Source organism: Dendropsophus ebraccatus, chromosome 5, assembly GCF_027789765.1.
Source record: "Dendropsophus ebraccatus isolate aDenEbr1 chromosome 5, aDenEbr1.pat, whole genome shotgun sequence".
Lineage (NCBI taxonomy): Eukaryota > Metazoa > Chordata > Amphibia > Anura > Hylidae > Dendropsophus > Dendropsophus ebraccatus.
This window is the reverse complement of record NC_091458.1, coordinates 19,371,997-19,389,197: the sequence shown is the minus strand read 5'-3', so window position 1 is coordinate 19,389,197 and position 17,201 is coordinate 19,371,997. Positions and strand designations below refer to the sequence as shown.

At 48.5% G+C, this 17,201-nt stretch overlaps 1 protein-coding gene across 1 annotated transcript; it reads right to left on the bottom strand.

Annotated features, from left to right (window-relative positions):
• Window positions 1-2,039: 2,039 nt before the first annotated feature.
• On the bottom strand, window positions 2,040-12,084 carry CCDC82 (coiled-coil domain containing 82). Its single transcript, XM_069971972.1, has 8 exons — window positions 11,999-12,084; window positions 10,272-10,786; window positions 8,972-9,152; window positions 7,826-7,918; window positions 7,245-7,369; window positions 6,472-6,642; window positions 5,794-5,973; window positions 2,040-2,347 (listed from the first exon to the last, which is right to left on the bottom strand). Exons 2-8 carry the CDS (start codon window positions 10,770-10,772, stop codon window positions 2,270-2,272), a joined length of 1,329 nt encoding a protein of 442 aa, XP_069828073.1. The 5' UTR covers window positions 10,773-10,786; window positions 11,999-12,084; the 3' UTR covers window positions 2,040-2,269.
• Between the last annotated feature and the right edge of the window lie 5,117 nt (window positions 12,085-17,201).

Sequence of the window (17,201 nt, the reverse complement as noted above, 5' to 3'; positions counted from 1 at the left end):
CACTTGGATATAGACCTCCTGTGTGCTCCCCCACTTGGATATAGACCCCTGTGTAGTCCTCCAGTAGTATATAGACTCCTGTGTGCTCCTACAGCAGTATATAGACCCCTTGTGTGCTGCCCCTAGTATACAGACCCCTATGTGCTCCCCCAGTTATATATAGACCCCCTGTGTGCTGCCCCCAGTAGTATATAGACCCCCTGTGTGCCTCACCAGTAGTATAGACCTCCTGTATGTTCCCCCAGTAGTATATAGACCCCCTGTGTGCCCCAGCAGTAGTATATAGACCCCTGTGTGCTCTCCCAGTAGTATACAGACCCGTGTGCTCCCCCAGTTATATATAGACCCCCTGTGTGTCTCACCAGTAGTATATAGACCCCCTGTATGTTCCCCCAGTAGTATATCGACTGCCTGTGTGCCGAAGCGATCGCTTGGGGTGCTTGGTGCCGAAGACTGCTACTGGATGCAAACTGGGGTCTAAGGGGTTAAAGAGTTAATACCCATAGGACATAGAATTAAGTGGGTCCCTAACATAAAAAGCATATAGAACTAAATTCTATGTACTCATATATATATATATACACACACATACATACATACAATAAAAACACTGCACCAGACTTTACATTGGAAGCTTTATGGTTTTATTTTTAAAGCATAATAGGAATATAACAGATGAAACACTGAGGTCTCAGGCCGGGATCCCGCCTGCTATGCCGGATAGTAGTTGGTCCCTATTGTCATCCGTATCCAGGAGCGAGTGCAAAAAACACAGAAAAATGTGCAAATCTTTCCATTATATATATTTTTTTCTGTGTCGGTTTCCCTCCTGGATTTGGCAACAAACACTGATTGAGATACAGAAATATGGGTGACCTCGGCCTACGGGTAGGTTTTGCATAATCCCCCAAAAAACAATCATGCTGCGTTTGGGGCAAATTTTATAATAAACTGTAAAACTTTAAAAAAAAAAACTGGCGCTCCTATGGCAAAGCTTGCAGCTGTAAGATTGGCTGCAGTTGTTGCATGTGATAATGTCATTGCTGGAGAGGTGCAGACACCAGAGAAGTGTTGCTATAAGAGCGGCTGGGGTGATGAGTGAAGCTGCTGAAAACACAAAAATCTGTGTATGAGCTTATCTCTCTGTCTCTCCCTCCTCCCCCCTCCCTTCTGAGACGGCTGATGTAAACAAGTCCTTGGCAGGCCTTATCTGCAACATTGCTTCTTTGTAATGCTAGGAGGGTTATTCTAAGGTCAAGTAGCTGATTAACTGAGATTAATCCTCCCAGTATCACAAAGAAGCTACAATGTTGCAGATAAAGCCTGCCAGGGACTTGTTTACATCAGCCGTCTCAGAAGGGAGGGGGGAGGAGGGGGAGACAGAGAGAAAAGCTCACACAGAGATTTTTGTGTCTTCAGCAGAAAGGAACAGCTCAGAACTGGGGGAAGAAGACTGAATAGATGATAACAAGTATGGAAGGAATTGTTAGTCTCACCATGGGCAGCAACATATTAAAATTATGTTTGAGTGGCATACCCCTTTAAGAATATGTCATCAATATTGTTGATTGCAGAAATTCTGCTACGTAAAAAGGGTGGGATCACACTACAGAAACCGCGCAGAGAAGTGCCAGATTCCGTCTCTCGTACCTGCTCTCTGCCCGTCCCATTGACACCATTCTATGGGCGGGCGAATTCAGACGTCCGCCGAGAGCATTGACATGTCTATGTTGTCTATGGCAAGGGTGGAGAAGCGCTCCACTGCGAGCGGGTACAAGCGACTGAATCTGCCAGAACTTCTCTACGCGGATTCCGTTGTGTGAACACACCCACACAAAGCATAAAACTTTGGAGTCCAAGATGGGAAAAAAAGTGTCTGTTTCTGCCCCCCCTAGAAACAGCGCTAATCTTCATCTATAGCTTATACCTTGTATTACAGCTCAGTCCTATTCACTTCAATAGGAATAAGTTGCAGTTCCAAACATGGCCACAGACAAGGGTGGCGCTGTTTATGGAAAAAGAAAAAGCTGATTTTTTTTTCTCTAATCTTGCACTCTGGTCCCTTTAAAATGTAGTTAAGAAGTAAAACATTGAGCGCTCAGGACGCGCCGGGTGTGCTGGACATGAATGTGCTGATCAGGGAGGAAGCCTTTCATTAAAACCTTTCTTTTCGTGAAGTCGAAGGCTGATTGAAATGTACAGAATCCTATACAAAATACATCCCCAATCTATATACATTCCAGCTGTAGGAGACGCGTATTTACAGGATTTAACCGTACAGCGAATCCGTCTTCTCCTCCTGGAAGTAATCGGCTTCATTCAAGTAACCTTCAAGAAAGGCAATTTCCTAGGGGAAAAAAAATACGTATAAAAAATTGTAAAGAACGGCTCAGAACGTGATTTTCAGAGCAGCTTTCATGATATTTGTCTATTCCCTATATAAATGTCATGGTATAGCAGAGAGGAGTATGTGCGCTGCAGTGATTGGCCAGAGAAGGGAAAAGAGGTTACTGTAATTACCATATTTTCCGGTGTATAAGCGACTGGGCGTATAGGACCACCCCTGACTTTTAAGAAGATTGTCAGGGGTTCGCCTTATACACCAGGAAAATGTTAACCCCTGCCTGACTGCAGCCCTGCTGCGGTCAGGCAGGGGTTAACTGCAGCTAAATTAAAAAAACCCAAACAGTTAACTTACCTGGGGCCTGTTCCTGGCCTTCGCACGTCTCCTGTCCTGTTCCAGGCGCAGGCAGTGTGACGTACACTACCTGCGCTGGGGATCCCCGAAGCTCTCCCGAGCAGCCGTGCGCCTCTGAGCTTTCCCGATGAGACGCTCGGCTGCTCGGGAGAGCTTCGGGGATCCCAGGCGTAGTCAGTGTACATCACACTGCCTGCGCGGGGATCGAGACAGGTAGACGCGCGGAAGTCGGGAACGGGCCCCAGGTGAGTTAACTGTTTTTTTTTTTTTTTTTTTTATAGTGGTCGCCCCATCCGTTGGGGATGCGGCCATTTTTGAGCTCCCCCACCGTATGGGGCGACCATACCCGGCGTATAAGACGACCCCCGACTTCTAAGAAGGTTTTTATGGGGTTAAAGAGTCGTCTTATACGCTGGAAAATACGGTATATATGGGGCAAACAGTATTCACCCTATATAAATTGTTCAAAATAAAAGAAATAAAACATTGAAATATACTGAAATGGTCACTGTCATACAACTTCCTTCAAGTGATTCCCAAAATATTCGTAAGTTGACTCATTAACCAAAACTCAAGAAAAAGGGGTGTCCCTTTCCGGTAATCTGCTGGCAACTGCCCATTGTCAGGGGAAATCTGTCTCTATTAGCAGAGAGACAGAGAAACTGAGAGAGTCTTGGCTATGTACCTGCTAAGTGAGCAAGTGTGTTGCTAAAGAGCATCCATGACGTTCCTCAAAGGTAAATCAAAACTTCCATCTCATCACCGAAACGGCTCTGGGCAGCTGCCCCTTGTGTAAATACCAGGGTACCTACTGCTGTATGTCCAAGCTGTCTAATTTGGCAACCCAGTAGCAACAATTTAGTGTTTAGTGTAACCCTTTCCTAGCTGAGCTGCTGCTTCTTTCATTTCTGCTCACATAGCATCTAGCAAAGCCAGTGCATCAGTAACCCCTTCTCCCCCACACACCAGCTATAACTGCACTGTTTTGCCAGTCTGTTCAGTTCAGTGCACTAACATCACCTTGTTGGCAAGGGTTAATTTAACCGTGCAGGTTCTTAAAAATATTTTAAAACATTAGGCACGATTTGAAAGGGAACTATCAGCAGGTTAGATGATTCCCCCAGTGTCGGACTATTACTTTAAAGGGGAACTATCAGCAGGTTAGATGAATCTAATCTGACAGCTTCCTAGTGGGCATGGGGGGCTGAGGATGCAGGTATGTCTCTTACATTCACTCTTTGTGCTGTTAGCTGTGAAATCCTCTACCTGGTGAGGCTGTCAGGAACACTAGGGGCGGGGCTAATTCCCCCACACCTGTTCCGGGCGAGCCCCCTTCGCTGATAATTATTAGGTTGGGGGGCAAGGGGAGGCAGCCAAGGCCACGAGCATTAGGGGGTCGGCCCTGCCCCCTTTAATAATGGAGAAGGCAGGCCGGATCGGTGTTGGGGGAGGAAGCCCCACCCCCAGTGTTCCTGACACCCTCAAAGGGAAGAGGATTTCACAGCTAACAGGATGGGAATGGCGGCGAGGATAAAGGTAAAAGACATACCTTCATCCTCAGCGCCCCGTGCCCACTAGGGAGCTATCAGCAGGTTAGAGTCGTCTAACCTGCCGATAGTTCCACGTTCCCCTTTAAAGCGATAGTCCAATACTGGTGGACTCGACTAACCTGCTGGTTCCCCTTTAAAGTCAACATAGTTCAACATGGTGATCAGCTGTAACCTCTAGGAAAGTAAATGAGCGCTGATCTGCTAGATTGGCGCTCGTTTACTGGGCCTATTACACGGCCCGATAATAGTTTAGTGAGGGCTGCAGGGACATCGATACCAATGTACTTGCAGCCCTTGTTTAGGGTATAAACACACACACCTTATATGCAGCGTAATTACTGCTGCGATACGCAGCAAATACGCAACAAATACGCAGCAGATTAGGTCTAAATAACTGAACACCGCATCAAATCTGCTGCAGATCTGCTGCGTATACGGTGTGTGTGTTTGTACCCTTAAACAGCATACATTACCTACACACAGGGGCGCTCTTGGCATTTCTGGGGCCCCAAGCGAAGTTATGTCTGGGGCCCCTCCCTCGAAACGCACTCCACAACAATAGACCGCTGTGTGCTGCCCCCAGTAGTATATACCCCTTGTGCGCAGCCGCCACTAGTATATACCCTTTGTGTGCTTCCCCTCAGTAGTATATACCCCTTGTGTGCTTCCCCCAGTAGTGTATAGACGCCTGTGTGTTCCCCTAGTTATATATAGCCCCCCGTGTGCTCCCCCAAAAGTATATCGACCCCCTGTGTGCTGTCCCAGTTGTATATAAACCCCCTGTGTGCTGCCTCCAGTCGTATATACACCGTGTGCTGCCCCCAGTTCCATATACCCCCTGTGTGCTCCCCCACTAGTATATAGACCCCGTGTGCTCCCTCACTTGTATATAGCTCCCCTGTGTGCTCCCTCAGTGGTATATAGCCCCCCTGTGTGCTCCCCCATTTGGATATAGACCTCCTGTGTGCTCCCCCACTTGGATATAGACCCCTGTGTGCTCCTCCAGTAGTATATAAACCCCCTGTGTGGTTCCCCCAGTAGTATATAGACCCCCTGTGTGCTCCACCAGTATTATATAGATCCCTGTGTGCTCCCCCATCGTTACCGATGTCCTTGCAGCCCTTGCTTAAACTGCATACATTACCTATCCATGCTGCAGGGCTCCTCTTGCGCTCTGCTTCTCCCCGGGTCCCGTGCACTCCATCTTCAGAGTGGCTTGTCTCAGCTGACAGGCCGCGGCGGTCCTGGCCTGTGATTGGCTGAGTGGCCTGTCAGCTAAGACAAGCCGCTCTGAAGCTGGAGTGCACGGGACCCGGGGAGAAGCAAAGCGCAAGAGGAGCCCTGGACCATGGATAGGTAATGTATACACTTTGCAAATCGTCAGCCGCCGGCCGCGCATTACTATTACACGTAGCGATGCGTGGTCGGTGCCCGACAATTATAGGTCAGAACCTATATTAACACTAGTACCCTAAGTCTTCAGCTCCCCTGCAGCGCCACCACAGGCAAAAGGAAGCATTACATGGCCAGATTTTACTTCCTCACCTCTTTCAGAAAGTCCTTCTCTTCCATCTTGGATAAAGCCAACTCTACACTTTTTTTCACGGAATCTCCTCCAGTCTCTTCAGTGAAGGGAATACAGCGCTGGTACAGGCAGTACTTGTAATGTCTCAGCTGGTGATAGACTTCGGTACGACCGGCACACACTTTGCCAACCGCAAGTATCTGAAGGGAGAAAGGTCAATTATATTTCATTATACAAACTGAACTCTATTGTGTAGCTCCAGCAATGGAGCAGGTGCAATCTGACGGAACCTGACAGTAGTGTGAACATGGCTTTGAAGCATTTATGTAAGGTTTTGACAATTCATCCAGATTGTCCAATCCCGGCAGTTAAATCCTTTAGATCACAGGTGTCAAACCAGCGGCCGTCCAGCTGTTGCAAAACTACAATTCCCATCATGCCTGGACAGCCAAAGCTTCAGCTGCTGTGGCCTCTGTGCCTGTCATAGCAAATCCTGTAGTACAGCCCGTCTTAGGCAGTCTATACTGGAAGAGCACTGATTTTACTGATCAATGTAACACAATGGCATTACATTGACTGGTATAGGCAACCTAAAAATTACTTATTATTGATACCCAATCCTGGATAACCCCATTAAGTTACCAGTCCTCAACCTCTCCAGCAGCTGGAGACGCTCAGAGAGAACGGCGTTGTTGTACCTGCTTATCATCTTCCAGGAAGTCGTCACTCTCCAGAGTCCTCATATCGTAGGCCTTTCCCGACAGGGTCACCAGGAAAGCGCAGTACCGGAATAATTCGCATGCTTCACAGCACGCCTGCTCTGCCGGAATTCGCCTCACACGGAGCTCTGGATAGCTTTCAACCCTTTCCTGCAACAAGAACCCCAACCGTTGAATTCAGAAAATAATAAACTATATTTATTTATTACCTTATAATTTGTGTGTTTTATATTTTAAGATCATCTAAAAAAAAAAAATAGGCTATTTCAATTTCACACTGGAGCAAACATAATAGCGGCTTACTTAGCTTTGCTGTGTAGACTGGGACTGAGTCATCTGAGTGCTGACATATAATGGCAGCTGTTGTACTGCTGTAGACTAGATAAAACAGGATAACACCACTATATACACACACAAAGCTCTGTATACTTCTTCACTTCCAAAAGAAGTCTGATATTTCCTTTTTCTACAGCTCACTGTCAGCTTTGCTGTGTAGACTGGGACAGAATGCCACAAATATTGATATTTGTGTTGTATTGCTGGAGACTAGATAAGGCTTATAAATCTCTCCATATAGCTCACCATCACTCACTGGCTCCTCAGCGGAGGGGCTGAACTTTATTATCAACTCACATCTCTCTGTTCATTGACTCCCATCCATTGCAGCTGCCATAAAGTACCTATGCCTTGCAGACAAGTGAAGGGGAGGGTCTCCAATATGGCTACCTCTAGGATGCCCCATAGTCCCCTACCTTGTATCTTTTAGTCCATCTACAGCTGGTGGTCAGCTTCTCCAGGCGGGGGCCTATGATACGATTGTCCAAACAATTCAGCGAATTCAGCATATCTTTAGCGTATCTCTTTTTCCTTACACCTTCTGTGGAGTAAAAGGAAATAAAAAAACCTTTATCGAAAAATAAATAAATGATAAAATGTCAATGTTTCCCATTCATCTTTTGTGACTTCATGGAGGATCCCAATGTGCGATTTTGAAGGGGTTATCCAGAATTGGAAAAACAATTGCTGTACTTTGTTGCAAAAACAGCGCCACCCCTGTCCTCAGGCAGTGTGTGGTATTGCAACTCACCACCTTTCACTTCAATTGAACAGAGCTGCAAAACCCCCACACCCAAACTGAGGACAAGAGTGCTGCTGTAAAAGGTGCAAACTAAAACTGGCCATTCCCCCCCCATGAAGGACGTCAGAAGAGCGAAGGATGTTGGATATAAATGTCCGATCCTTCCATTCTCGGAAAGAACGGGGCATCATATTCAACATGAGTAATAAATTAGTGATAACAATACACGGCTATATACTCAGTCCATTTACTCACTGTACAGTGATTCCAAAAAGTTCTCATCGATGATGTTGATGAGGAACGCCTTGACCACTTTCTGGAGATGGGAAGACAAGTCGTGGGACTCAGCTGTAAAGAGAAACACAGACGTATCTCTTACTTACAGGTATCACCACCTAACTATAAGAGTAAAGTCATCTGATCCCTCTGATGAGGGTGGGATCGGGGGATGATCCTATGTATATGTCGGGGTAAAATACATCCCCCCTCCTGGAGACTTACAATTCCTTCCATACTTGTTATTATCTATTCAGTCCCCTTTCCCCAGTTCTGAGCTGCTGCTTTCTGTGGAAGACACAGAAAGCTGTATAAGAGCTGTTCTCTCCACTCTGATCTCCCTCCTCCCCCTCCCTTGCGAGATGGCTGTTGTAAACAACTGTCTCTGCACTCTGTGATGACTGGAGGAGTAATAATTCCATTTAGTCTCCTTCCCTCAGTGCTGAGCTGCTGCTTTCTACAGTATACACAGAAATCTGTGTGTGAGCTGTTCTCTCCATCTAACCCTCCTTCCCCCTCCCTTCAGAGATGGCTCATGTAAACGTCATCCCTGGCTGTCTGTCTCTGCACTCTGTACTGCCGGGAGGGTTAATCTAAAGTCAAGTTGCTGATGAGCTCATTGTGATGAAACCTCCCGGCAGTACAGAGTGCAGAAACAGCCGGCCAGGGAGCTGTTCACATCAGCAGTCTCAGAAAGGTGAACAGCTCACATTTTTTTAGGTCTTCAGCATAAAGCAGCAGCTCAGAACTGGGGGAAGGAGACTGAATAGATCATAACAAGTATGGAAAGAATTATTAGTCTTCAGAAGGAGGGGATGATTTAACATGTATTTTACCTGACCGGATAACCCCTTAAAGTATTCCATGGCGCTGCCAGACATCTTGCAGGTGTTTATCTCTGACAGTACCCCTTTAACCTGCTGCAGATATCACACTGTGCATTTGCTCAACATAATAAATCCACAATAGATCAAGTACAAATCCTAACTCTACAGATGGTGAGAAAATGCCTCGGGCTGTATTCACACAGGCTGGATGAGTGCAGCAGTGATAAGATACACTCAGTGAGGTGTCTACATACCAGAGCTCCCACCTATATACAGTGGTATAACACATGGAGCTTACATGTAGTGATGTGATGTTTCCTGAAGAGATCCTTATAGCTGGAGGTGGGATCGTCCCCCCCTCCGCCATTATCCTCCTCCTCATCATCATCCTGTACTATGAAGTCTGACATATTGTCGCTGTCCTCGCTCTCGTCCACTGTGTCTGGGGTCAAGGGGGCGTATTCATCTGGAGAACTTTTCTGCAACACAGTAAAGTAATAAAATGTATACTGCAAGGTATACAGGCCCGACCCTACCCCAACAGGCAACAACCCACCCAAAAAGGTCTGGTGGTGGGACCTGACCTCTGGGACCCCCACTGGCCATGAGAATTAGTATCTTCTTTCAGCCCGTAGAGGTTCATGTCCAACAACTGTTCCATTCATTCAGAATACAGAGCGCTCATGATGGGGGGAGGGGGGGGGGGCTGCAGTAACATCTCCCACCAATGAGATAAGTGTCTTTCATAACCAAACCCCTTTAAAGGAGAACTCCGTCCAAAATTAAAAATCAACTGCAGGCGGAGGAAGGAGAGGGAACATACTGAAGAAGCTTTACTTCCCTGTCCCCCTACATCGCTGTGTCAAGTTCCTGAACCCCCCAGCCTGCAGTGGATTTCTCATTTTGGCCGAACTTCTCCTTTAAAGGGGTGTTCCTGAAAAAGGTATTCTGCTCAGATAAAATACATGCTGAATCATCCCCCCTCCTGGAAATTAACAATTCCTTTCATACTTGTTATTATCTATTCAGTCTCCTTCCCCCACTTCTGAGCTGCTGCTTTTTGCTGAAGACACAGAAAACTGTGTGTGAGCTGTTCTCTCTGCTCTAATCTCCACCCTTCCTTCTGAGATGGTTCATGTAAACAGTGTCCCTGGCAGGCTGTCTCTGCACTCTGGGAGGATTAATCACAGTGAGTTCATCAGCAACTTGACCTCAGATTAAGCCTCCCAGCATTACAGAGTGCAGAGACAACCGGCCAGGTAAACACTGTTTACATGAGCCATCTCAGAAGGGAGGGTGGAGGAGGGAGATTAGAGCGGAGAGAACAGCTCACACACAGTTTTCTGTGTCTTCAGCAGAAAGCAGCAGCTCAGAACTGGAGGAAGGAGACTGAATAGATAATAAGTGTGGAAGGAATTGTTAGTCTCCAGGAGGGGGGATGATTCAGCATATATTATACCTGATGGAATAGCCCTTGAAGCAGATCGGCGGGGGTCCTAGTGATGGACCAATGGGATTAAAGGGGAATCTATGGCCGCAAAAGTCGGTGTAAGCCCCTCAAACACAATCAGTGAAGCTACCCCGACGCTTATAGTTACCTCAGGTGCCTCGCGGCTGGTGGTCCTCCTCCGGGACCTCTGTTTTTCAGCCAGCTGGTTCAGCTTCTCCAGCCTCTTCTGTTTCTTGTTGTGAGCCTTCGTCTCTTCCTCCTCCTCTTCCTCGCTGTCGACCTCTTTAATAGCGCTGCTTCTTCTGACGCTGACTCTTTCTCCGGGTCCGTCGCTGTCGGAGCTGCTGTCGCTATCTATCATGGCAGACTTGTTCTTGAGTCCGGGTTTTTTGATGCGGCCTTCGTCTCCATCTTCTCCGAGCGCGGGTTCTTCTGGGCGCTCCTCAAACCGGTCGCTGTAGCCGCCATCATCTTCACTTTCTTCACTCGTTTCCTCCAGTTCTTCCACCTCTGAACTCGACTCCTCGGAATCCAGGACGTGGGAGATGCTGTCCTTCTTGGTGCGTTTCCAGTCTACTCGAGATTTCAGGGTCGGTTCGGCCGCTTTTCTTTTCTGCCTCGTGTTGTAGGTCTTAGAGGGGGTCTCCATCTTTACCGGAGGAGCTGCAATATAAAAAAACAAAGTAAAGTTATCCATAACTGTAATAGGATAGAAGACAAAAATGCTTCTGTGCTTATGTACAGCCTCCACTTCCTGTGTACTGTCCTGATCTAGCTGTTACTACAGACAGATTTTACCTCACAACGGGAAGTGGACGGCACAAAAGCACCAAGCATACTGTTATCCTCTGCATGTAGCTCCCTGTAATGGTTTCTGCCAAATGATCCACCCAGGAGGAGCTCACAGCAATGTCATTACATCAGAGCTTATGCTGCCCAGGAGTGGTCTGTGACCGCTTCTACAATGACATATAGAGCCGTATGCTGACAGAGAGAGCATTATGTTATGTGTACTCAGAATGGGGTAGCAGATGGGGTATCATGTACTGTAGAGGAAGTAGATGGGGTATCATGCACTGGAGGGGTATTAGATGGGGTATCATGTACTGGGGGGTATTAGTTAGGTGGGTCATTCACTGGAGGGGTATTAGATGGGGTATTATGTACTGAAGGGGTAGTAGTTGGGGTATCATGTACTGGAGGGGTATTAGATGGACAGGTCATGTACTGGAGGGGTATTAGATGGACAGGTCATGTACTGGAGGGGTATTAGATGGACAGGTCATGTACTGGAGGGGTATTAGATGGGCGGGTCATGTACTGGAGGGGTATTAGATGGGCGGGTCATGTACTGGAGGGGTATTAGATGGGCGGGTCATGTACTGGAGGGGTATTAGATGGACAGGTCATGTACTGGAGGGGTATTAGATGGGGTATCATGTACTGGAGGGGTATTAGATGGGCGGGTCATGTACTGGAGGGGTATTAGATGGGGTATCATGTACTGGAGGGGTATTAGATGGGCGGGTCATGTACTGGAGGGGTATTAGATGGGGTATCATGTACTGGAGGGGTATTAGATGGGCGGGTCATGCACTGGATGGATTAGATGGGCGGGGTCATACACTGGAGGGATTAGATGGGCGGGGTCATGTACTGGAGGGGGTAGATGGGCGGGGTCATGCACTGGAGGGATTAGATGGGCGGGGTCATGTATGACTACACCCCCTGATGGACCCCTCCTCTCACCGTTATAATCATTGCGCAGCAGCTCAGTCTTCCCTCCCACACATCACCTCCCTCCGCACAGACCCGTCTCGTCTCTATAACGGTACCGCATCGCAGTAAGTGCAGCACTGTAGGGGTTAAACTCACGTGATGCGCAGAGCCCTGATCTCCGGCGACAACACCAGTATAAGAAACGAAACTCCTTTCAGCCCCGCCCCTCCACCATACGTCACTCTAAACGATACAACGTAGTATAGTGGGCGGAGCTAGTGTCACGATCTGGTTGTGTTTACAGCGCCGCCGCTCAGTGATGTAGCGGTACTGCAGGCGGCTGGTTGTGTACGGCTCCGCCTATAATCTGCAGCTCTACTGTGCACATAGCGGCATTGTGATGTGCAGTCTATTACACCAGCACAGTACAATGCTGGGCTCATTCACATGATGCGATTACTTCCTGGTAGAACGCGTCTAAACGGCAAATTTACTGTATAGCGACACCAACTTTATAGGGGCACTGTCAGTGTGAGGGGGCAGTAAGGGGCACTATCAGTGTGAGGGAGCAGTAAGGGGGCACTATCAGTGTGAGGAGGCAGTAGGGGGCACTATCAGTGTGAGGAGGCAGTAGGGGGCACTATCAGTGTGAGGGGGCAGTAAGGGGCACTATCAGTGTGAGGAGGCAGTAGGGGGCACTATCAGTGTGAGGGGGCAGTAAGGGGGCACTATCTGTGAGGAGGCAGTAGGGGGCACTATCTGTGAGGAGGCAGTAAGGGGGCACTATCAGTGTGAGGAGGCAGTAGGGGGCACTATCAGTGTGAGGAGGCAGTAAGGGGCACTATCAGTGTGAGGAGGCAGTAAGGAGCACTATCAGTGTGAGGGGGCAGTAGGGGGGCACTATCAGTGTGAGGAGGCAGTAAGGGGGCACTATCAGTGTGAGGAGGCAGTAGGGGGCACTATCTGTGAGGAGGCAGTAAGGGGGCACTATCAGTGTGAGGAGGCAGTAAGGGGCACTATCTGTGAGGAGGCAGTAAGGGGCACTATCTGTGAGGAGGCAGTAGGGGGCACTATCAGTGTGAGGGGGCAGTAAGGGGGCACTATCAGTGTGAGGGGGCACTATCAGTGTGAGGAGGCAGTAAGGGGGCACTATCAGTGTGAGGAGGCAGTAAGGGGGCACTATCTGTGAGGACGCAGTAGGGGGCACTATCAGTGTGAGGAGGCAGTAAGGGGCACTATCAGTGTGAGGGGGCAGTAGGGGGGCACTATCAGTGTGAGGAGGCAGTAAGGGGGCACTATCAGTGTGAGGAGGCAGTAGGGGGCACTATCTGTGAGGAGGCAGTAAGGGGGCACTATCAGTGTGAGGAGGCAGTAAGGGGCACTATCTGTGAGGAGGCAGTAAGGGGCACTATCTGTGAGGAGGCAGTAGGGGGCACTATCAGTGTGAGGGGGCAGTAAGGGGGCACTATTAGTGTGAGGGGGCACTATCAGTGTGAGGAGGCAGTAAGGGGGCACTATCAGTGTGAGGAGGCAGTAAGGGGGCACTATCAGTGTGAGGAGGCAGTAGGGGGCACTATCAGTGTGAGGGGGCAGTAAGGGGGCACTATCTGTAAGGACGCAGTAGGGGGCACTATCAGTGTGAGGAGGCAGTAGGGGGCACTATCAGTGTGAGGAGGCAGTAAGGGGGCACTATCAGTGTGAGGAGGCAGTAGGGGGCACTATCTGTGAGGAGGCAGTAAGGGGGCACTATCAGTGTGAGGAGGCAGTAAGGGGGCACTATCAGTGTGAGGAGGCAGTAGGGGGCACTATCAGTGTGAGGGGGCAGTAAGGGGGCACTATCTGTAAGGACGCAGTAGGGGGCACTATCAGTGTGAGGAGGCAGTAGGGGGCACTATCAGTGTGAGGAGGCAGTAAGGGGGCACTATCAGTGTGAGGAGGCAGTAGGGGGCACTATCTGTGAGGAGGCAGTAAGGGGGCACTATCAGTGTGAGGAGGCAGTAAGGGGCACTATCTGTGAGGAGGCAGTAAGGGGCACTATCTGTGAGGAGGCAGTAGGGGGCACTATCAGTGTGAGGGGGCAGTAAGGGGGCACTATTAGTGTGAGGGGGCACTATCAGTGTGAGGAGGCAGTAAGGGGGCACTATCAGTGTGAGGACGCAGTAGGGGGCACTATCAGTGTGAGGAGGCAGTAGGGGGCACTATCAGTGTGAGGGGGCAGTAAGGGGGCACTATCTGTAAGGACGCAGTAGGGGGCACTATCAGTGTGAGGAGGCAGTAGGGGGCACTATCAGTGTGAGGAGGCAGTAAGGGGGCACTATCAGTGTGAGGAGGCAGTAAGGGGGCACTATCTTTGAGGAGGCAGTAGGGGGCACTATCAGTGTGAGGAGGCAGTAGGGGGCACTTTCAGTGTGAGGAGGCAGTAGGGGGGCTCTATCAGTGTGAGGAGGCAGTAAGGGGGCACTATCAGTGTGAGGAGGCAGTAGGGGGCACTATCAGTGTGAGGGGGCAGTAAGGGGGCACTATCAGTGTGAGGAGGCAGTAAGGGGGCACTATCAGTGTGAGGAGGCAGTAAGGGGGCACTATCAGTGTGAGGAGGCAGTAAGGGGGCACTATTGGTAAGGGATGCTTTACAGCAAACCGTATGGACATAGGACACAATAGACAGGAGCTGTCCAATTTGGATAAATGAGAAAGGCTTCTGAGGGGAGCGCTGTTATTATGTAGGGCACCACTGCCATCTGGGGGCGCTATTACTGTGTAGGGGCAGTAAAGTCGTAGATAACCCTCATTCGATGTTAGCACTAATATTGTGTAGGTGCAGTAAGTGGGCACCATTAATGTGAGGAAGGCCCTAAGGGGCACTATTACTAAGAAGGGGCAGTAAGGGGGCAAAAATGATGTATAGGGTCAATATGGGGCATTAATACTGTGAAAAAATGCATTAAAGGGCACTGTTACTGAGAGCGGGCAGTATAGGGGCACTGTTACTGAGAGCGGGCAGTATAGGGGCACTGTTACTGAGAGCGGGCAGTAAGGGAGCACTATTGTTGTGTAGAACAGTAAAGGGGCACTATTGTGTAGAACAGTAAAGGGGCACTATTGTGTAGGACAGTAAAGGGGCACTATTGTGTAGGACAGTAAAGGGGCACTATCAGTGTGCAGACACAAAGGAGAGCACTGTTATTGTGTAGGGGCACTATTACCATGTGGGGTACAGTCTGTCTGGGAAGTCATATTGGGAGGCAGCTTGAGTTATGAGGGCACTGGGGGCATGGAAGAAGTCTTCATGGTGTTCTTGTATCAGAAAAGACGCCCCCTCTAGTCTCTGGATGTAACTGCACTGCAATCACTTTCATAATCGGCAGTAGCTCTAAAGAATTTATCAGGATTCCTCTCTACAGCTGTAACCATACAATACGCTATCTCAGACCTTGTATATATATTGCCCCCTCCCATGCCGGACGCACGGACAGAGTGCAGGCCTAGGATCACATGCTGTACACCCTGCGATACGTTCACATCCAGAAGCCGAATCCTTATTACAGTTACAGTAACTGCGCTCCCGTCAGGATCCATTCCGGTACACCGCCACGTCTATTCGGAAAATAATCTACGACTTTAATAGCAAGCAGATGGTCCATCACCGGGCGCAGTGATGTCACCTCGCGCCGGCCAAATGCGGACGTTGATTTACCGTCAGTTGTCAGTTTTGCCACAGGTGCGGCCGCGGTGAGTGCACCGGCTGAATTATTGTGTATCATTCATGGAAGATTAAGCTGGTCCCAGTTAGTCCTGGGAAGTCTATTAAACGTTGTGCACCCTCCATGGGCCGAGCGGCTGAGATATCAATCAACCCTCCTTTCTCCGCTCCGGAGTCGTCACGTTCAGACGGACTGTCTCTTAGTGTATTTATTATAAGCTGTTTGTGTTTTTACATTAAAGGGGCACTCCGGGGGAAAAAATAGATTTACAGTTATATAGATTTGTTATTTACTTCTATTTAAAAATCTCCTGTCTTCCAGTACTTATCAGCTGCTGTATGTCCTGCAGGAAGTGGTGTATTCTTTCCAGTCTGACACAGTGCTCTCTGCTGCCGCCTCTTGTCAACTGTCCAGAGCGGTAGCAAATAATAGGACCACACCGTGATTAAACAATACCACTATAACCTGATAGAATAACACCGCCATACTAAGAATTGCTAGCACCATACTGCGGTTGAATTATTCTGCTATACCATGATTAATGATCACCATCATATGTAATAGAATAGTATGGCCATAACATGAACAAACGTTACCGAATATGACCGTATCATCAATTGTTCTTCATCTACTGTGAATGAAGTATACCGCCATACCATGACTGTACATGCTCTACTGGAGGTAGCTTCATTTCAATTCAATGTTTGGCCCCCAAGGGGCCTGGAAGTGGACCTGTCAGCAGGAAAACATGGGTGTAACTAAGCCCAGGGGGTGGACATCATGATTCTGGGCTTTATCCCCATATAAGCCTTTCTGTTAATATGCAAATAAGACTCAAGTGCTCAGGGGGTGTTCCCAGGGATGGCAAGAGCCCAGGCAAGTCCAGCCCATGTCCTTTTTATCAAGTGTCATTCACTCAGATGAGGTAGGTGGATGAGAAGCTTTGAAGAAGTGGATATGGGCTGGACTACCTGGGCTCTTGCAGTGTTGGGAAACGCCCCCTGGGCACTTGAGCCTTGTATACATAATAACAAAAACACTTATATCTAAGTAATGGAGAGGACTATGAAGACAAAAGAGGTAAGGCCAGAATCGTGATAAGGAGCCCTATCTAGCCATGGGTTTATCGACACCACCTTAAAGGTCCCCTTTAAGGGTATATTTTAGGGTCCCCTGAGGGTTAAACATTGGTTTAAAGCAGGGGTAGGGAGCCTTGGCTCTGCAGCTGTTGCAAAACTACAACTCCAATCATGCCTGGACAGCCAAAGCTAAAGCTTTGGCTGTCCAGGCATGATGGGAGTTGTAGTTTTGCAACAGCTGGAGAGTCAAGGTTCCCTACCCCTGCGCTACTTCCAGTAGGTGGCAATGTAGAGCAAATTCTTTTCCTTTCGGAGGAGAACTATATATCCTCTCCTTAGTTACTAAAGACAGTAATCCAGTATTAGCTGTGACTTATCTTGATTAGACAGGGCTGATATATTCCAGGACAATGGCCGCCTTCTACATAAGTATGTTTTATTACCTTTAACTATGTAACACTTGCCCTTTAAGGCTGCCCCTCATCAAGGCTCACACGTTCTGACATGTTTATTACAGGATTTATTCTCGGCAATGGCTGTAACCTTACAGAGGAGGAACACATAGGGTCACTTTATTTA